Source organism: Fulmarus glacialis, unplaced genomic scaffold (assembly GCF_000690835.1).
Source record: "Fulmarus glacialis isolate BGI_N327 unplaced genomic scaffold, ASM69083v1 scaffold22286, whole genome shotgun sequence".
Taxonomy (NCBI): Eukaryota; Metazoa; Chordata; class Aves; order Procellariiformes; family Procellariidae; genus Fulmarus; species Fulmarus glacialis.
Window position 1 is genome coordinate 32,089 of NW_009220316.1, and position 22,402 is coordinate 54,490.

The window sequence follows — 22,402 nt, forward strand, 5'->3', positions numbered from 1 at the left end:
AGAAAAATAACCTTGCCTGCATAAATCAGCAGAGTGCTGACATATGTCTGCAGGCAACACAACTTTCCCTAGATGTATACATGACCACTTGCTTCTTTCTCCTCAACAGCTAGACATGAGGGATGGCAGGGGACCTCACCAGAGGGTGGTTCTGAGTGTTTGGGGTACAGCTGCCATTTATCAGCCACATTAGTCTGTGATCTGGAAGATTTTGTTGTTGGCTCTTAAATACTGAGTAGGCTGTTGGATTTCTACCCTAAATTCAATGGGTATTGCATAGTGTTTAAGGTAATTGTTTCATTTCTTTAGTGTGAAATGTAACTATGAAAGCTGTAAAGCTAAAAAATAACCTTAGGACTATGTTCTTTGACTGGTAGATATCAGGAGTAAAGCCGGATTTGGTATCTGTGCTTTTTTGAAGAATGTATAATGATTATCCACCGGCTGGCTAGCCTACAGAAGTGGGTGTTAACAGATAGTTCTCAGGAATTCAGTGTATTCCTACATCTTGCATGCACAAAAAAACGAAACTGCCTTGTCATAATGGCTTAACCATCTTTTCATAAAATACTAACAGTACCAGGTATGCTAAACTGCTTGCTATGAGCTCTCTAGCAGCAGACCCAGCCACAGCTTGAGGCATTTCCCAACAATGTGTCAAGTGATCAATCTGTCACAGCACCAATATTTTCCTCTTTAAGGCAGGTCTTTCATCACATTGGAAATGACAGAGTTGCTGAGCTAATCCAAGACAGTTGAGAGTGATGTGTATTAATTTGAGACTGTATCTAAGTGATATCCGTTCCTTCGAAATTCCATTACAGCTGCGTAACACATGCTTAGCTACTTATTTCATTAAAATCTGGTTTTTATATGTCCGTAGTTCCAATCCTTCCAGAAATGTCCAATGAATCTTTATTAGTTACTTCACCTTCACATGTCCTGGGCAATCATTACTTCTTTTTACCCATTTCCTTCTTAACAGCAATTTAATACTCTGAAATAAATGAGTAATGGGAAAGAATATTACTGTTGTATGTATGATAAATTAAAAGCATCTATTTTCCTTGAAAAGATGCAGCAGTTGCAGTACTCTAAGAGGCTTATTCCCTTCTGTGTAAGTTCCTGTACAGGACGTTAAACTTGGCTTGGAAGCATAGCAATTTCCCCTAAAATTTTAGAGCTGCCAAATTATAATGAGTGCTTTGAGAAATCTTCCTTCTTAGGCGTAGACCATTTGTGAAGTAAGGTCAACAGCAGCCAAGTAGAATGGACTGAGGTCCACATCTCTGGGTATATCAGTGTTATTGCAGCCATAACCTGGAGTCTAACCGGACCAAAAACTTTAAGATCATGAAGCTGTTGGAAGACTTAGGAGTTTTAAAGCTTGGGACCTGTCTACAGGGAAAGCTCAGCAGGGGTGAGAACCAAAACTGAAAAGCTCAGACAGAAAGAAGGATCAGAGGCTACCCAAGGGGAGCAGGTGTTGACTGGAGAGAAAAGACTAAAGAAGAATGGGCGAAGGGAAAATGGCTGCCAGAAAGAGGTCGAGTAAGCCATTTCAGAATTCAGTATGTATTAGTAGTACTGAACCCAACAACCAGTGCATTCTTCTGAACCACTTACTGGCAATATTTAATGCTTACCTGTATATGCATTAAGGATTCTTGCAACAAAGGTGAGTCCTACCACAGCTGTAGCTGCAGTACACCAAAGGCAAGACCTGGTGCTTGCTTGCTGAGAACAGCAGCAGCTTGGGAACCTTCCTAAAATGGTGAGGCTGGCAAATGCACACTCACCAGTGTTGCTTCTAGTTGGCCAAATATCTTCTGAGCAGACTCAGAAGCTTCAGGAAAGTAGGAGAGTTCACAATGTATTTAAGGGACAAACTTCTCTCAATGTCAAGGGAAATTCTACTGCATAAAATTCCCAGATAATGACGAAACTGAAGATGAAGAAATTTTTTAAAAGAGTTTTCTGACTAATGGATGGAACTGTAGAAATAAAGATATGCATAACCTCCAAGGTCTCTTGGAAGAGGAGAAGTACTGATTATCAACAGTACAAATTCAAAAACTCAAAATGCAGGAAAATGCTGGAATTAGCATTGGCCACGTGAATTTATTTCAGCCCTCTTGTGTATGGATTATGATAATGATGTCTTAGTTACATGATCACCCCCTATATTTTCTGTGGTCTCCAGCCTCCCATGGTTCATGCCATGGATGGTGTTCATTGAATGGACAGCTATTCAGCTTCTTGTTTCCCGTTTGCAAAGTTATGTTCATTGAGATCTGCTAAAGAAAGTGCATAAAATGAGCTGCTGTTATCTAGCTGCTATCGTCTGGCTGCTATTATCTATGAACAGCTATTTACTTCACAAAATTTGTGCTTTAATGGATAAAGCAAGAGGCATGCTCCTGATATGAAGGTCACCTCTCTTCTAAAGTCAAGTCCCCTCTTTAACGCATGAGAGCACTGGACTCTTCAAAGCCCATTAAATGTTTAAACATACAAAAGCAACGTATCTTACCTAATCTTGTCCTCAGAAACAGATTGATTGTTTTGGCAAAAAAAAACAATTGTTTTGATCTGAGGCACATATTCAGTATGGAAGATGTCAGTCTGAATGGTTTACGTTAGAAGGAATGAACAAAAGCGTTCACATAGAAATGGAGGGTCAAGCTGGCACCCTGATCTGTGAAGAGCAAATCATTTCTATGGAAGTGCATAATCCAGGGAGCCAGTTTAGAAGCGGAGCTCCAGTTCACCCGACATTTTGCAAATGCTGAAAAAGAGCACAAGTACGGTAGCTATCTGAACCTATTTACTGTTGCATTGTGCTGCTGCAAAGAGCCTTAAAATGTCAATTCAATGTTCTGTTATTGGCAGTGATAAAGTCATACGAGTCGTTCCTGAGAGCGAGAGGGAAACGCAGATCCTGAAGGCTGCATTTAACAGGCTTGAGGTGAGTTTGATTATTTTCGTCTTCTTTTTCTGATCTTTGTTGAAGACTGTAGTGGGTTAACTGACATGCCTTTCATTTGGCACTTTACTTCAAGCTATTTTATACTCTGGAAAGCAGTCTTTGCCCATTAAATTCCTAATTTCCCGATAAAATAGCGTAGGAATTAGATTCATCATGCCTGACAATTTTAACAAGAAACACTTATTGTGTTAAAATAATATAGCGCCACACTTGCAAATTTGCTTTTTTCGCTATTGCACTTCTTGCTAGCATATACATTGTTGCATGCTTCATTATCTGGCTGATGGTTTTATTTAAAACACTGAGTTAATTCAAGATGTGAACACACGCAGGAATAGGAAAAAGGAAGTGGTTTCAGTTTGAGAATCTCTCTGGCAGAATAATTTTCTGGAGGCAGTTGAGAGAGTGTCTACAAGACTCACTAGCAAGCCAAAAACCTTCTTCCCTGGCCTTTTCCTGCAGATATAAATGAAAAGCAATGGTGCCACTGTAGCAGCGCAGCACAAGAGCACTCGGCAGCATGCTGCTTTGCCGGCACAGCTAACGAAGGTGCAGCAGTGTGGCCCGTTGTCTCAGAGGAGGATGGGGAGTACCTGTAAGCCAGGTCTCTGGCCCCTGCGACAGCATGGAAAGGACTGCACCATGCACATGATCTGCCCTCAGGCACTTGGGGAGGGACAAGGCTCATTAATAGTCTCCAAAATACAGCCTAACCAGAGCAGAACCAGGGAAGTAACAACTTGATCGGTATGTTGAGTTTGTTCCAGGAGTTGAACGTGAGTCCCAGGCTCTGCCTCTTCCCCTGTGTTAGCTCATACTCTGCTTGAGCCCAGTGGGCAACAGTTGACTTCTGCCTGTACCTATGAAGGTAAAGGAGTTTGATGGGCAGCCTTACAAGCAGCACGGGCACAAGCTAAAGTCATTTGGCACAACAAACTCAAACCTTGGTTTGGCTGAAAAGAGCTGTATGGACATAGACAAAGGAACACGTTGGTAACTTTGGCAGTCCTGTTACATACAGTGACATACAGCAGAACACCAATGGTACCAAAGTGATGGGAGCATGTGCAAAACCTCTGGGCTGCTCATTGCCTTCAACTCCAGCAAACTATTAGGCAGTCTGCGATGTAGCTCTGTCTCCATTGTTGAAACCTCATGTAAATGATTATGTTCTCACTGAGGCAAAGAATGAAGGTGCATATAATCTTCTAGTCCAATAGTTAACATCTGGGATCCAAGCAAATCAAATCTCAATCCGCATACCAAATCAAACAAAATGAAGGTCTTAGAAAAGCTCTTACACTCTTCTGAAAAGCATTCCATCTTTCAGTTATGACGAAGCTTTCTTGCTACCATTTTTTAAGAAAGAGGACAGAGCTACCGTAGGTACCTCAGCCCAGGAGAAGGCTTACTGCTGCGAATACTCCAGCAGTCAAGACATTGATGCCTTACTAGCTTTAAGTAGGAAGGCTGAGGCTCTCTTCATCACCTCTGCGTTCCTCAACGATATGCTCAATTGGTTCCCCACTCAAGATGCTATCTTTTGTAAATCCCATTCTCAAGTCATCCAACCTGTGCACATGTTGCATGAGGAATTTCAATGTTCAACAGCAGTAGTGTCGCAATGCTATGTATTATAGCACTTTGTACTGTAATGCCCAACTCTCCTAAAGAATATTGCCTTATATTTGTTTCTGCAGTGCTTACTAAGGGCCTGGCCCTCAACTGTGAATGTTACTGTAATACCAAATAATATCCAAAAAGGATAATTGTTTTACTCCCAATTAGGAAAAAAAATCTAACCATAAACCCAAGAAATACATGTGGAAGCTGGTTTTTGCATTAATTTCTTCCCCCTGGATGCTGGAACATAAAGAGGGAGCACATGTGGTTTTTTCCTTTCTCCTCATATTGCAAACCCTGCGAAGCAAAAGGGTTACTCACCTTCCTGCAACTGTTTCTCATTACAGAGCTCCCTTAGGCTCCCAGAAAGAGATTCCTTCACCCAATTCCATCAAAGCGGGAGCAGTAGAAACTTGAATAAATAATTGCATGCTATAACTCTGAGAGCAGGATAATAAAATTTTGGCAAACTGCATCGGAATCTGACTAGTTAATTAGAAAGTGATTGATTCTGATGAGGTAGTAAGCTGAGGAGGTTGAAGGGAAGATTCAAAAAAGAGAGAGACTATTGACACCCAGTTTCGTGAAAACAGGCTGGGTTTGGCTGCATTTCAGATCTTAGGGCTCTTCCATCTGCAGCTGCTTCACTGCCCATCTACATGGGGTCAGACAGAAAGAGACACCTGGGAGGCTAACAAGTAATGGATATGTTTAACATTAAATTATCATTATGTTTTTAAAAAAAAAAAAATCTAGTTATTCCCTCATGAAGGAGTGGATCAACAATGACACTTCTTAGAAGTGCCAAGTACTCACAATACCAGCAAAAGTCAGTAGTGGCCGCATGTCATCAGCCTCTCTGAAGAACCATGTAGAGTTGTGCAGTTTTTTAAGTCTCCATGTCAGTCTCCCCTGTCCTTCCCCCACTCCTGGATTTCCAGAGTTGGAAACTCAACCAACAGTGGACTTACGTTCGATTTTTTAAACATGAGTCTTTAAGCACAACGCTGATAATGTGCTCAGGAGAAAATAGAAGTCAGTGCACCAGAAAAAACCCAATAGTGCAAAAGAAGCTACAAACAAAGCCCAGCTATAGTCCTGTTGCTGTCATAATACAGTATGATATGAACAGGGGGGTCAACAGAGATATACAAATTGCTGTAATTACAAGTACTGCGCTTTGGTTTTTTACATTTTAGAGTCAGAAAACCAAAACTGGTTTTCTGACACATCTCCTTTGAATCCATTGTGGTTTGAACAGTAAATTAATACCAACCTGTCATATCACTCACATGTTCCTCAAGGGAAAAATAAAGCTGGAACCAGGATCCTTTCAAGACGCAACAGTTTTGTACCTAAATGACCATCGAATAGCACCAATTTCACTTTTTTTTTCAGAGAAAGTATTTTGGGATTAACTTCAAGTACTTGGTCTATTGAAGAACGCTAATGTTTTATTTAAAGCCATTTGAAGACCTCAGTCCGAATGGCCTGATAATATTCTCTACCACTGTCAGTATTAGAAGAACAAGAAAAGCCAGTGAAAATAAAAGTGACATCACTTTCATTCTCGAAGTGAGAAGGATACCTGCACTTGGGTTTAAATTCAGACATATGTTTCTCTACCCTGGCAAGTTGGTCTATTAGAGATGAGGTGTATTTCAAAGGTACCAAAAGTTATGCTCTCTAGTGATGTCAGGATTAGTCCCCATTAGTCAACCCAAAGAAACACAGAAATTGCAATGCAAAAGTCAAGTTCGGGGAGCCCGGTTTGACCCCAGTGTGATCCATGCACAACTTAAATGTTTTGAATAAATTCCCTCCTCACTGTGTCTGGTGGAGGGAGCTTTACTATAGACTCGTGGCGTTCTGTGTTTATTGCAGCCACTTCCTTCTGCCTTTAACATCTACACTTGTAAGGCAGAGTCACTTAGCCTGTGCTTCTGGCCTGTCTTTCATAATCCAAAGAATTAAAAGGAAAACTCATGTCTGTCCAGTTCAAATGAGTGTATACTTCTGAAGGGCTTTATCACAAAGAAGTTTGAGAAAATTATCCTGATGGTCCTATTACAAAGCAGTGTATTTTGGTGTCAGGCAGAGAATAAAGCAAATGCAAAGACACCCCTTCTTATCGCCCACTGATTTGGACAATCAGGAAGAAAACAATCGGGCACTAGAAAGAGTGGCAATGTATCTTTTTGCTCATTTTGTTTAATCTGCCTGTTTCTTAATGACTGTCCTTACCACTGATTTTTCCTGAGTAGATTTTGTCATTTAAAGCCTGCTCTAGCTGCTTTCTTTCAGAAAGAAACAGCAGGGCAGTGGGGAAAGAAGTGGGGAGAGCTTTGCCTTCTGCCACGCTGAAGCTAATGCCGTAGAAGTCACCGCGTTGCAAGGTCCATCCCTTTTGGGAAGAGGATCAGACACAAAAGGAGTCCTTTCTTGAATGTGCATTTACAGAAACCTACACTGAGACATCCTTGAAGGATAATCTTGGAATTGGCTATATGTCTTGATGCATTTGAAGTGTCTTAGAATATGCCCCCGGTAATTTACTTGGGCAGCAGTGGCAGTCTAGCCATAGCGTAAGTGACAAAACTCACAGAAGTTGGATGACTACTCAGGGGCTTTAGTCCACATGGAAGCCTTTTGATCTCAAACAGGACTGCTCTTCTACCAGTACCTGAGCTGTAAGGTTAACTCATACACTTTTACAGAAGGTGTAGTCCCTTCAGACTTTTTAAATTTAGCATCTGGAGCTCCTTAGGAGGGATATTTGCCCCTTTTTTTAAAGAAAAAAGAAGTCCATATAATGCTTAGTGTAATAAACCCCTGAAACCTGCTTGAAGTGTATAGGTTCTGCTACAGTACAAATGCCATTGCCTATACTGAGGGGATAATGGATAATGAATGTTTCATTCCACACGTTTAACTTTTGGTTCATGAATTGCCCAAAGGCAAATCACATTAGTCATAATCACTTGCTGAGTAATTTCCACAAATTAGTTTTGGTCTGTAGCTCCATTGCCCACAGTGCTTTGTTATTAATCATTATTATAAATTGATTCCTTCATTGGCTGGTTCTATTAACTTGTAGGTGACAAAATATTGCTTTTTTCCCTGATGGGGTGAACATAGCATGTAGACCTGCACTGCCAGTAAAAATAGCCAGCCCTACAGATGAAAATTTGTCTGCTCTGAGTTCTGTAAAGTTGCTTAAACTTGCATGTATTCAACCAATAAACTCATTCACAGTAACGAAGCAAAAAGGAAGGCTAAATGTACTGAGTCCGATCAGCCACCATCCCAGCCTGCAAAGCAGCAGGAGGTGGCTCTGGCCCTGACCGCTCTTGCCCCAGACAGGCAGAGCAGGGTTCCCCACACTCCCCCTGCCAGCCTTGCCCCCCCAGCCCAAGACCACAGTACCACCATCTCTCCAGAGCAAGTTCTCAGAAAGCTCTTGCGCATCGTGCACTGCCGTGTATGCAGCTGTTTCTTAGGGCAATACGTGTCTGAGGTCGTAAGAAATGAGGCAGGTGGGGAACAGTCATGCTCTTTTTCAAGGCAGGAGATGCCAGTTTCTGGTTTTCACTAAGTGACAAAGGTAGTAGCAGCTGGGAGATGCCATCAGTACGTATACAGCAGTATGTATCTCTTGTCTCCAGCATGTTCCTACATCAAGTTTCTTTCTGTTTCTGTGGGGAAGAAAAATAAGAGCCTGATAACTCTGCTTTCCACCAGCAGCACCACCCCACACCCTTAAACACGTTTTGCACAGTCCCTGTGCCAAAGACCACTGGAGCAGATACAAGGGTGAGTATGACAGAGGTAAATGATGGTGGAGCTCCTCCAACTTTCATGTAAGATGAGACGTATGTTGCATAGCAGTGTTAAGGAACATTTTCATATGGTTATGATAGACTAAAATGCAGCAAATTCTTTAGCAATTCAAGTACAAACTCATGGAGTTATTTATTTTTCTAGCTATAGATCATGGTCACAGTTTTTGGGTTGGCTGCTGCTCTAACACAGTCACAGGCACCGATCTTAAATTTTAGGTGTTCTGCTGCAGTCTTTTGCTTTTATAAATACTCTCTCTTTCTATAGATATGGCACAAATCTTTGTTCCTCACCCAGTGTTTAAGACCAGAAATACCTTTCTGCAGGTTCACTGTTTCACACTAATAATTTGCAAATTATTACAGTAATCAACAGACGAAGGAGAAATATTTAGGATGATAGTACCACAGTGACCTGAGTATTACAGAACTGCCCGCTCTCTGTCCCTCAGGGCTCCTCTTGTCCATCTCTTGTCCCTCTGCCTCATACACCTCCCCAATGATTGGCTATTGTCTCCTGCTCTTTCTTGTTTAGGAGACAATTTGAGGAGCCTGTTGCTGATTTATGAGCCCTTTCATGGTTTTAGTTCTGTTCAACCTGACTGACAGAAACAAATGTCACATTCCCAAGTGCTTTGCAAGGAAACCAGGATTTGCTTGGGTCCTCAGACGCAGCAGATTCTGTTTATCTGCTCTGGCATTTTCCTTTGTAAGTGTTATTTTTGAAGTGCTACTTCGTTTGAGCCTTGACTGATAACTTCTACTCCACTGGTGGTCTACAAGCACTTTTTATCACATACGCCTGACTGGGATCGGGGCTGTTTGTATAGGTAGCAAAGAAGCTACTGCTCTGTGAACATTCCTGGCATAATAGAGTTAGACCACTCATTCTTCAGTAGCTTTTACAAAAGAAATTCCTGGGCACTTCTTTAACTTTGGGAGGAGCCAGCCTAGCGGGCCTTGAAGCTACAACTCCATTCCCTTTTGTTTGTTTTCCAGCCCCTACAGCAGCTGCTTATCCATTGTAATCCCTGAATTGATCCTGTCATTGCACTTCAGGGAATCAGAAAAATATCTCATAGGGGAAAAGGATCACTTGGCTATAGATCTGATCGTTTACAGCTCCATAGGCAAATGCTGAAAAAGGCTTCAGAGAACAAAAGCCCGTCTGAAAATGCAGTAAGAAGTGTCAGCCCAAATGGAGCTATTCCTACTTTGTGGAAGGAAGGAATTAGCTCAGTGGCCAGGGCTGTGTGCATTTTACTTTGCACATACAGCAAATGTATCTGTATAGCCAGATGCTTTAGTCATCAGTCCAGATTTTACCCTAACTCATAGTTAGCATTCCAGTCAGATATGCGTAGAATATTTCAGATACACAGGGAACATCAGGTGACAACAAAGGTTATTCATTGATATATCAGAATACATGTCTGTAAACCACTTGCCAAGCTCAGAAGAAAAATGTTGTTCCAGGAAAACTTTAGTAGGAAGATGCAAGATAGGACAGGAGAGCCCAGGTAGTGAGTGTATTGTTCTCACAAGACGCAGAAAGCCTGGACTCTGAGATGGGAGGAATCTGCTTCCTCTTTTACTGGTGAGGAAGCCTGAGTCCGAGCTCAACAAAGTCATCAGCACAGCCCCAGTAGGAGCAGGATTACTTATTCCATTTCTTAGGCAGTGCAGCAACAACTACAAAATGAACCAAGCCATAAATAGTTTAATAAGAAACAAAATAGAGGTTTGGTTGGGTTTTTTTAATGAGTCTGTTAAAGCCTTTTTCACGTCTTACAAATATACTTAGCTCAGTGGCATCTATACTTCTAAGAACGGATATTCAATTACCGTATAATTGTGTATGAGTTTTTGCTCAGTGACTCTCTTGAGTTCTTTTCTGCAGTATAGAACCCTGTGTAAAATTATATCAGTGTAAGTAGAGTGGCAAGACTATTGCTGTGTTATAGTTCCACAAAGATCTGCAAAACTCAAAACTTCAAGCTGTGCATTGCTCGCATTCTGTTCCTGCCAGTGTTATGGCTGCTGCAATCCTGTGAATCAATCCCAATTTATTGGCACAATTATTCTTACCAACCTCACTGGAAAGCAAATAAATACTGAAAAGTTAGAGCCAATTACATGTCTAGTGTGCTCAATCAGAAACTTAAATTACTTTGCACCAGCAACTAGGACTACCTTGTAAGTCCTTCTAGAAAGCACAGGGAATCCCTGTGCTTAATTGCCACTGGACCATTTTGCTGCACATAAAGGACAGCTGAAGGAGATTTGCAGTCAGGACTGTCAATTAAGTCCTTAACTGGCAGGAGCAAGTGAGGATGAAATCAGTCCTGATCCTAAAAATATTTGCAAGGGTGAAGACATCAGAGAGAAGCAGTTCTACTCTTTCCAGGTGAACTACAGCACAGCTATAATTATCCACCAGTGTCAGAGTCAATGGGAGTCCTTCTTCCTTCATTCTTTCTTTGCAAATATACCAACAGAAGCCTAAAATTCTGTTGCACACTATATATGTGCATGCGAGGGGTGTTTGTATACATACATATATGACTGTTTTCTCGTGTGTTACGTGATGGAGCCTCCGATAGTCAGACCTCTGACATCATCAGTGAGACTAGAGCAGTTTCCTCTTCTTCTGTTCTCTACCTTCTACTATCAGATTTCTAATTGAAAACATATCTAATGAGTTTCAGGACTGCTTAGGGTCACACTGTTTATGTGTCTATACACGAGCATATGGATGTAAATGGAAAACCCACACATCCCGAGAGAGCCCATGACACGCTGATAGAGTCCATGAGCGAAGAGCATCACTGCTTGCAGTACTGGCTGCACATTCCCTTTTACAAGAGGCTCAGAAATGCCAAGCCATTTCAACTGATGGCATCATAACAATAATTCTGAACTTCACAGTTGACAGCATTTCTCAAAGAAATCTTCATAGTGATGTTAAGGACAAGGCCAGCTTTGGCACATGTATTGCTGTATACCACTCAGTATAAAAACTGGAATTGCTAGGTAATAAAGCATAACAAAATTACTGTCTTCATGGGGCATAACACAAATAAATCATATAAACAATTTTGTCCAGATACTAAATGTAAATTTTGGCAGTTATTCTAGTTACTTTCAATGACAAGCATCAATCATCTCTTTTGATTAATATACAATTGCAGACCTGATGAATGCGCTAAGCATCTTCCTTTCAGGCTAAATGGAAGAAGAAATTAAAGACCTGTTTACAAAAGGGTGGTGAGGAACAACTGGAGGCTATTGTCCAAGAAAATGGCTTTAATTAGAAAGTATGAGCCAGAGTAAGCCCTGTGGTCTAAAGAAGCTGGGGATTTCTTTCAGTGACTTGCATGAAAAAAAGGACTGTGGGATTTATGCAGCCATGAGTGTGTTCCTGGGGAAAAGCAAGGAGACTCCTTTCTTCTCGGGCTCCCTTTCCACAGGCACAGAATGAGCTGGAGGAAAACCTGGAACTAGCGAAGAAAAAAACTCCCTGCTCTGGTTTCTGTCTGGGCAACAGAGCTTTGTTTGCCCTGTCTGTTTCAGGGCAACAGAGCTTTGTGTATACCATTTGTGATACATAGGATTATACCAACAAAATGTTTGTATTCTTGGAAAATTATTTGCATGATTTTTGATTTTGGAAGAAATGCTGAATTCTCTTAGCGCAGCACCCAAATCTTTTTAAAATATTTGTCGCTTTGCCTTGTGCTGACTTTTCATCACCATACTGCCCAAAATCTAGAGACATGACTAATGAGTTCAGGGTTGCTGTAGCTTGGAAGGTGTCCAGGTAAGAGCTGATATATTTATACTCTTGAGCTGTCTTTTAACACCTCGGTTTAAGGAGAAACTGCCTACAAGGAAACCCAAAGAGTGTTGGCTTTCCTAAGCACAAGTTGAATCCCAGGGACTTTTATGGGACGAGTGAGGTTGGAAAAAGTATGTGCAGTTAAAAAAGAATACTTACTATGTAGTCACGATTAATAATCTCTTATACCTTCTTCGTTAAATACAGCAATAATGTGTTTAAATCCTCTGGGAAAAGGGAGCTGTCTGTATGCTTTTACATACCATCCTTCTCAAAGAAAGCAAGACAGGATGCTCATGCCTCCAGTGAGATTCTGAGAAAGAGCATTCGCTGGGCATCTGCGGAGCCACCATGTCCCCGAGAACAGGTACCTGAAGTCACACCTGAGTGCAGCAACAGGTGCCGAATAATTCGTCTTCAGGTCCCAAGCCTGAGCCTGCTGAAAAATCCTGCCTGGGCTCTGCTTATTGTCCAGAGGCTTAAAAAATCCCAAGACCCTCTAAAGGCAATGTGCTTCATGAAGAGACGTGCAAAGGAGACAGTTCTGCAAAGGAGATGAGAATATTTAGCTTTGCAGACATACTCTAAGGCGTATCTCTTTTCCTCTAGCCTCAAGATACCAGGTGAATTTCGAGGTTCAAATATTTGACTGCGTGTTCAGGGGGTTCTGTAGGATTTCTGCATTTGTTCATTTTGTAGCTGGAGAATCTTCCCCCCACCTAGCAAATCCCACCACCCACACAGCAAATAAATGTCTTTTGGCGCTGACTGGTACATAATACTATATAATAGCTAATGTGTAGTGTCTGGGGATAACAACACCCCACTGCAGACAGTAGAGGATAGAACAATTAATATCACTACCACTCGCCAGCCAGCAGAGCCCAGCATGGAAATCCAAGGCATGCTTGCCAGAGGAATGAGGCTGAAAAAAGAGTGATGACTCCGATGGAGCCCTCAGTATCCATGGGAGATGCAATGATGAAGTCTCCTAAAGTTGACAGTGAGTAAAGGATAGTTGGACTTGCTCAGTCCAAACATGCCTGCTCTGAAATCCATCTTCTGTTTGTCAGTTTTCATGCGCTGTCTCTATGTCACGCCAAGGACAAGCTGAAAGCTGCAATATAAATAAGATGTCTCTTGGAGAAATGTGTTTCTTGTTATATGCTTTATAAAGCAAAATCAAGTAAGCAATTGAAGTGGTGCTCTGGACAGCACAGGTAACATCTCCCAGATGAGCACTGAATGCTTCGTTTACATTGCAAAGGATGAGAAGTGGGAGTCAAATGAAACCAAACTACCCAAATAGGGAACTGAGCTGAAGAGGAGTGATTTGCATTCTAAAAATGGGATTTTTTTGTCTCACTTCCAGGACAATGCCAGGAGTGAAATATTGCATTTTCGCCAAAAGAGGATAGCAGTGTGCAATATACCGCTGATTTCATTAGTTAAAAGAAGATAGCTTCTGCTTTTGAAATTCCCTTGCAGCCAGTAATATGAGAAACAATTAGAAGACCTCAGAAATTAAAAAGCTTGGTGATGTTGTAACCAATAGTATGAATATTGGTTGGTTTATCCCCTCCACGATGATGGAGAAATTGACCAAAATTAATCCTGAGTAACTATCAAGAACAAAGACAAGTTTCAGGCGTATCTCAATCGTGATTTTTTTTTTTTTTTTTCTTTTTTGTAGCGTCTATTTCCAGTTTTGTGTGCTTAGATATTGCAGTTGGCCAGGAGACACTTCACTTCAGTTGCTTTTAGCTTGTGGATAACAATTTGTTGTTATTTTTATAAAGATGGCTCAAGCTGAGCTGATTGATATGCTGTTACTCCAAGAGCAACAAATTTACCCTCTGTGATGTGTATTTTTAGGGATAAATCTTAAAAGTCAAATACACATTTCTAATTAACCGTGTATGAAATCAACCATGTTGAATTAGGGGGGAATTTCACTGGATGTCTATAATTAATCAAAATACAAAAGATAGATAAACTAACAAACATAAGGTGTTAGCGCAGTGAGAGGATCTTTATTTATAAGCAGCATTTAGCACCATTTAATTAATGAGTTTGGTTTCTACTGACCATCTGTCATAGCTGCTGTCAGCTTCACAAGGCTCATGAACTTTGCCAGTCCTGGTGTTAGATTTCAAAAGATGCTGCGCTCACCCACCACTGTCATATGGATCCATAGACCATACTGTGGCAGCGTGAAACAAAGAGTGGTTTTGGCAGGAATAGAAGAGGCTGCCCCCGTGTTTCAGTTTTTCTCCTTCCAAAGTAGCAGGCATTTAATTGGATTAACTGGACTAAAGTCACTACTGCTTGAAGAGGTAGCATCAGGTTCAGCATCAGATGCCTTCTTGGTAATCAGAATATTGTTACTCGGGGCCATTTGAGAAATGGTGGGAACTAAACCGCTGCTGCAAAATTATACTCTCTTCTCAAATGAGGTTTGTAGCAAGACCAGGTGAAATGCATTAGATATTTCCAAAGTAGCTTGCATGGCATAGAAGAAGTCAGGAGCTTTTAAAGTATAGATTATAAAAACCTTCTTAGAAACCTCGAAAGCAAGTAAGGCAAGGGACACTCATGAGCTGTATCCATGACTTTCATCAATGCAGCCTAGCACAGCTGATATTGCAATAAAATTCAAAAGATATTTATCAAGTATTAACTCTTTTTAAATTATCTTTAAGAAATGTGGGGACATGGCAGTCCCTATCAGTTCCTCTCTTTGTATTCAGCTCACAAACTTAGGTATTTTTAAGGCTTGTGGATCTTGACGTGCATATTTGTCACATTGACACAGAGGTTGTTGCTGAGACTCCTTTCCATAGTCTCCTGTGACTATGCAGCAGGTCTGGGAAGAGGTTGGTTAACTTGTGTTCTTGCCACTGTCCTCACGCTGGCTGAGGAGGAACTGTTCTCACCTCTGTGGAAGAGTATGTGGATCTGTTGTTGGTAGGGCTGAGCAGTACAACACCGTTTTGCTACGGGTGCAGAACACCGAGTTTCAAATCCCTGTTTGCAAACTTCCTTGCTTTCTTGAAAATTCATGTTCTGGGCTAAAATTTCCAAGTGTATTTCAGATTTGGCAACAAAAGAAAGTAAAAATGGACAAGAAGCATCCCTTAGTATGCGCAGATATAGATAGCACATTAATAATTGTGGTATCATTTAGTAGCTATCATTTTTTACAAGATTGTAAACATTTGATTATCTTAATCCTGTTATTTTGACATTTCATATAAAATTATTGGGTAGATCACAGCTTCCTTCATAGTATTGGTGACCTTCTGTTACTGACCTCTGATCTGCTTACTATCAAGAATAAAATTTGGGTACACTTTGCAAAAAGACTGGTATATGCTACGCCTTCTACCTCTCCTCAGCGTTCTTTTCTTTTACTGCCCTAGTGAACACAGAAAATACCTTATGAAATAAAAACGACTCATGGACTCCATAGGAGCTAATACATAGGGAACGTATAGTAGTCTGAGGAGGCGCATGAAATTGGAGGTAGCTTTTGTTGCAAGCTGTTTGAGGAGGCACATTCCTGAGAGACCATTCTCTCTTCCCGTTGGCAAACCTCCCATGAGAGTTGTGGTAAGCTGGACACAATCATTCCTGAAAATCTGCTCCATTAGCATAGATGTCGAGCTGGAGCAGCCAATACAGTTTTATTGTCTATACCATGCCTAGAGTGTTTGCCTACATAGCTTCAAGCGAGCTATCTCCTGGATTTCCCCACCTACACTGAATGCATATGAATTACAGGTTGGTTCCTGCACTACAGGTGGACCTGTGGCAGCCCAGCAGCCCCTTCCACATCGTCGAAGGTACGGTCACCGACGTGCGAGTACCACAGAACACATCCCGAAGTCTGCTGCCCTACCTCCAGCAAGCAAACATCCAGTACACGTAAGCCTGTGCTTCGCTTTCTGTGCCTCGCTCCAGAGATCTGGCCTCCAAGGCAGGTCTGCGTCTACCACGCCAAGCGCACTTGAAAATACGTTCCACATCATAGCAATTAGACTGGCAGAGAACTAGACATTGCCAAGAAAACAACCATTTTAATGGGAGAACAGAAAATCTCCCACAGGCAGGCAGTTTTAATTAAATGTCCTCCTTTGGAGTCAAGCTGAAGTGTTTTCAATGTATATGAAATCACATCTGTTAAGAGAGGGATGGTAATTACTAATTCTACAGCCTGCCTTGCCTCTCTCTGTATTTAACAGGAGCAAGGTTTGTTTACAAGTCTGCTGCAAATGCAGAGGCAAGCCTTCTTCATGAATTATGAAGGAATGTACTAGTTCTGTTTTATAACGCTCCATTCCTCGTGACCCAACGCAAGTCATACAGAACAAATGCATGCTAAGGATCACACATTATTTATAGTGTTTCTTAAAAGCATTCAAGACAGTTTTGGAGTATGCTTATTTCATATTTATCAATATGATATACTGCTTATTTCATATTTATCAATGTGATATACTAGACGAGTAATGACCTTGTCATTAAAGCCCTTTCGGTGAGATGCTGAAGCATCTGAATAATCAATTGATGAGTTATTTGAATTCTCAAACATTTGCTGAATAAAGCCCTATGTGAGAGTATTTATACTTATTTCTCAGAAAAGGATGGCACAAATCATACTGTATATTATACGTAATCTTATCAGAATTCCATTTTTATTACAACAATGGTCTCTTATTAATTTGCCATTCTAAAAATACAAAAAAAACATAAGAAAATGAATTATGCCGGCCCGGTAGCTGAAGTTCAGAATGACTTTCATGTGGGTTCAACACTGCTTCAGTTTTGTTTGTGTTTAAAAATGAGATGGGGATTTCTGTAATTGTTTTCCTGTGCTTATACAAAAAATGTCCCCTAATTACTGTGCCCTGCCAGTTGTAGTCACGTCTGCTGCTGTTCCTGCTCACAGTAATCACCTTTAATGAAATGACAGAAGGCCATTTTATATGTGTTACAAACGCTCCCTGTACTTGAAGACCTTTACTTAGGTTGCAGAGCAGAGTGTGCAAGGGCAAGAACAGCGATAGCGAAGGGTCTCTGCAGTTTACCTGAAACAACATGCTACCAAATACTAGGACAACATTACATTAATTTTCCACAGGGAAAATTTCCTCTCTGACATTTGGCGTACAAGTTGTGAGCACTTAGAAGGAAGCTGGGCAGCATTTTGTCAACTGTTTCTTTTCCCTCCCTCTTCATCTCCCCACTGCCCGTTTCAGACTTCTTGTCCGCTGGGTCCCAGCCACCAGAAACAAAACCCTGCAAAGCTTCAGACGAGCATGTGCTTGTCCTGACGAGCCTCCTGAGACCTGTAACTCCACAAGAGCTGGCAGGATTCGCCATGAGAGCAGCAACAGACACAGTCGGGGAGCGGCAGGAGCGGGGCCGCCGGGGCGGCTGGGCACAGCCATGCCCACAGCGCAGCTGGGGTGGGGACCACGGCCCTGAGCCGAAGTGCAGCTCCACAGCCAAGGGGCCAAGGCACCGGGCAAGGTTTCATACGGCTCCTTTTCTCATGGCTGGTTTTCACAATTTTTTTTTGTTTTGTTTTATTTTTGACACGCTATTTGCAAAGGAGTTAAATTGCTACATCCCTTTTGGAACTGGAAAATGTGAGGCAAACACGATGTAAACCTTCAGCCTGACGGAGAGACGCTTGCCTAAATTATGACAAATTTCTAAAGACAGGAGGCATTAAGCAACCCTAATAATGAACAAGGTGACCGGCCCTTGCCTGTAAGACAGGCTTAACTGTCCCAGTGTTTGACTTTATGACAAGAAGACAGTCATGAAAACAAGCCAGGCATCAGATAAACTCTTACTGCACCAAGTTGCCTCAGTTGTAAGTTCTCTGGCAACGAAGCCACTTAGGTTGTGACCTAAGGGACCTGAGGGGCTTAAGAGCCTTTGTGTTACAAGCACACACAGTATACAGTTATTTAAGAGTAAAGAAAGATTATCAAATCTCATTTGGAGTACAGACGCATAAACAATCAGGAGTTGTGAAATTAAATCTATGATTGTAGAAGTGAGCAAGCAGAGCGTGATCCTGGTAGGTACTTACGCTAATCAGAATTCAGCAAAGCAGGCAAGTATTTTTTTAACATATTAGATGTCCTAATGACTTGAATAAAACCACTGCTTTAATCTAGCTACAGGCTTAAATGCTTTACAGTACTGGTCTTAGAGTGTACAGCACTTTGCAAGTCAAAGACTATAAGCCCTTAGTTTGCTTGATGAAAGTTGCTGATGTAGAACAAAGTAATTCCTAATTATACAATTACTTCACTAATACATTTGAAGATGGGGATAACCTTTACTTTGATATTATATGTAGATAGACGTATTATCTTTGAGGTATCATCTGCACAGCGTGAACGCAGTTTCTTTCCATCTTTTTCCAATCATTGCAGCTAATGCCGATAAAACTTTAAGAGGTTGGATGTGACCATCGTTTTACAGGAATGATGAATTAGTGGTATGGTGATTACACATCGCCATGCTTTAGGAGAAGGTGGTATACAAGGATGACTGTCAATTTTACAGTGATGTTGTTACTGATGTCAGTGACGATATTCCCAGCTCCTGCCACTGCGTGATGGAAAGGATAGACGCTCCAAATTCTTCAATATAATTCTTTTTAGATATTTTCTATATTATATTTTTATATTTGTATCATTATTTGGTTTCGCCCTAAAATAGGAAAGTTTTCAGCTTACACCACTGTTTCTGCATTTTGCTTTTGATGCAAGAACCTCTCACTGTTTATGCAAGCATATTTAATTTTCACTTAGTATTGTTTCATGTTTTTCCTGAGTTATTTTAAAATAAGCAAACAACTATTGCAGAGTAGATAATGTAAACAACAAACCACACTTAAGATTTTTTCTTCATTTGTTGTTTTCTCTCTCCCGAGAGAAAGTATATGCATGTTTTTCTAAGCCTAAAAAGACTTTTTTTTATGGTTTTGAAATCAATTTTTGAAGATCCATGATCACATAGTATAACTGGATTAAAAAAAAAGACAGCAAATGCGGCTCCATAAACAAATGCAAGTGGCTTCTTCTTCCCATTGGCTACATTATTTACATCATTCTGTTTTATTCGCTTAACAAGCTCATTGTGTTTTTTGAATGCACTGTTACATTTCAAAGCAGGTGGAATATTTATTTGGCAGCATATATTCAAATAAGCCTGAAGCACTCTGTTGTCAAAATATAACAGATGAAGTGACATCAGGATGGTTTAACTCCTGCTATATTTCTTCTAAATGTGATTGTTGTTCTGCCTTAGCCTGTGTGTTCTACTAGTTTTTCAATAATACCCCTATCTTTTTTTACCTAGGATTCTCATATCAGACCTACAGAAAGCAATAGAAAACCAAACTGGACTGAGGTCATATAGGAATCGAAGGTCCCTTTCTGGATATAACTATGAAGTATATCACTCCCTGGAAGAAGTACGTGAAAATTCATATTGTTCCTCTTATCTGCTACACTGTTGTTTTTAATAAGGCTAAGATTTCACTCTCTCTACAAGTTATGGTTCTCCATTCATCTTCAGAAGTGTTCTAAATGTTTCTTCTTCAAAAATAGGCACCTTCTTGAAAATACGTATTTTTTTAATATTTGTATTCAAGGCTTATCTTTACATGTAACTATCTTTGACAGCTTCTGAGTTTTGTTTTCAAAGTAGGTCTTTTTCTCTGATGGAATAAGAGATTTCAGTGAGTGATTAGTCTCACTGAGTCATTTAAGTAAGCAATATGAGCAAATGCTTATGTATTTGCACAAGAGGCCCAAAGACTTGAAAACGCTTAGATACAAATTCATGTATAAGGGATACTATCCTGGAAGATAGCTGGGTAAATAATTTCTGTTGATTTCAGCGTGCTCACATACACAGTTTCAGTCTGCACCAAAACAAAGTCACTAGGCTGAGCATGGAGGGTGCTGCGCCTCAATGAGATCTGGTGCCTGTGAAACAAATATTGCAGGTAGCATTGAATCCTGCGGGTCAATGTGTTCGCCATTCTGTGTCCTGGCAGGCAGACTCAGGGACCTTCTTTCTTCAGTCCATTAATATTTAGTGGGAATGGTGGATTAGCCCCATCCCCAGATTTTTGATGGATAGCTAATGCATTCTGGTAATATCGAACAACAAAATGGGGAAAAAATCCCATGTGACTGAAGGCTGCATCCAGCCTCTGGCAATAGAGCTATGAGAGCCCAAGGATAATTGAAGTGTGAAAGCAAAAACAAACAAAAAAAAACCCAAAAAAGACAAAAAGAAAAAATACAGGAAAATCCAAAAACATACAGAGGACTGAGAGCTGAGGTTAATAAATGTGTAATAGTTGCTTCCCATGAAATGCAAAGATTGAAGCAACAATTTTGTTTCTGTATTTGCAGATCCAGGGTTGGATGCATCATCTGAATAAAACTCGTTCAGATCTTGTTCACATGTTCTCTGTTGGAAAATCCTATGAAGGAAGACCACTGTTTGTACTCAAGGTAAAGATTAAATGGTCATTAATCAGACTAAAATCTGGAATGAGGAACAGACACTTTGTTACTTATGTATATCATGTACACCAGAGATGCAGGTTAACAGTATTTCCTAAGGATAAGTTGCTAAGATCTAAGTATCTCTCTGAATGTCATCTTTAATGAACAAAAAAATAAAAAGCTGGAAAACTAAAAGCCAAATCCTATTTACATGGATTAGATATGCATGGAGATAGATTACAGGACAAGTTCAATTAGCAGGATTTGGATTTAAGCGAACTGGAAAGTTTTGTGTTTATAGACACTGCTTGAAAAGCAGTTATGCTGCAGAGGGACCCCAGAGGACTCTGGAGCTCTTCTCAGCACGTGCCACATACGCTTCCTCTTTAGCTACTGACAAAATTTCAGGGCTGTGTGCTCTCAACTCACATTAGTAGGACCACAAATTAGACGGTGTCAACAGGACGCAAAAAAAATTTGACTTTCAATGTACTTTCTTTTCATCTGCTGTTGCAGAGTTCTGAAAATTTGATTCTGCATCAGGCTATTCCAGTAGCATCATTTTTCCTCACCCTGCTCCATGTGATATTTAAGAATATCACTTCTCATAAAAGAGGAATTGTCAGATCTCACTTTTCCTGTAATTTTTTTTCCATAGATCAGCTTCATTATCTTGGCATATCTGCATATAATTATCTTGGCCATACTTTTGAAAACAAAAAATTTATGTTCCTTTATATGAGGAAATTCAAAATGGTTTAGTGTTTCTAATAGTCTATTATTTTCTCATTACTATGTCGCACTAATGTCATGAGATCTATTGATATTTCTATGAATATTCACACTTCAAGTTAGGTAAAAGATCACGGCCCTACAAGAAAGCTGTCTGGATAGACTGTGGGATTCATGCAAGAGAGTGGATTGGCCCTGCCTTTTGCCAGTGGTTTGTGAAAGAAGTAAGTGTTTAATGATTTACAGTCATGCAGTTCCTTCAGTTCAATAAACATGGCGGTTTTGCTATAACTGATCTAACGTATTATTAATAAGAAAAATAACTACCTATTATACCGTTTGTTTTTTTTTATTTGTAGAACAGTTAAGTGCTTGATAAACGAAGCTGATAGTGACAGCCAGACACAGCTAGGCACAGGAAAAAAATATGCCAGACACATATTGGCAGAGATATGAAGTAGGATTTTATTCCAAGACCTAAAAATGTGAAGACTGTGATTCTGGTAACGGTCCAGGTAAATCAGTGCCAGTTTGTACTGCTTCACATCAGTTCAGCAGTACCTTTGCTTTAAGGACATAGATTAAGAAAGACATTTCTCTTTTGTGTAATTCCATAGGAATAGGAAGCTAAAATCATAGAATCATAGAATAGAATCACAAAATTGTTTTGGTTGGAAAAGACCTTTAAGATCATTGAGTCTAACCGTAAATCTAACACTGCCAAGTCCACCACTAAACCATGTCCCTAAGCACCACATCTACACGTCTTTTAAGTACCTCCAGGGATGGTGACTCAACCACTTCCCTGGGCAGCCTGTTCCAAGGCCTGACC

The 22,402-nt window shown here is 40.5% G+C and overlaps 1 protein-coding gene across 1 annotated transcript; it reads left to right on the forward strand.

The window, feature by feature from the left end:
• Nucleotides 1–2,892: 2,892 nt before the first annotated feature.
• Nucleotides 2,893–21,794, forward strand: LOC104078907 (carboxypeptidase A6-like; the record flags this gene model as incomplete). The annotated part of the gene is made up of 5 exons (XM_009580730.1): nucleotides 2,893–2,968; nucleotides 16,092–16,216; nucleotides 19,676–19,790; nucleotides 20,743–20,844; nucleotides 21,690–21,794. Coding segments are annotated over 5 exons (523 nt in total), but the record flags the coding sequence as incomplete, so codon positions are not given.
• Nucleotides 21,795–22,402: the final 608 nt, after the last annotated feature.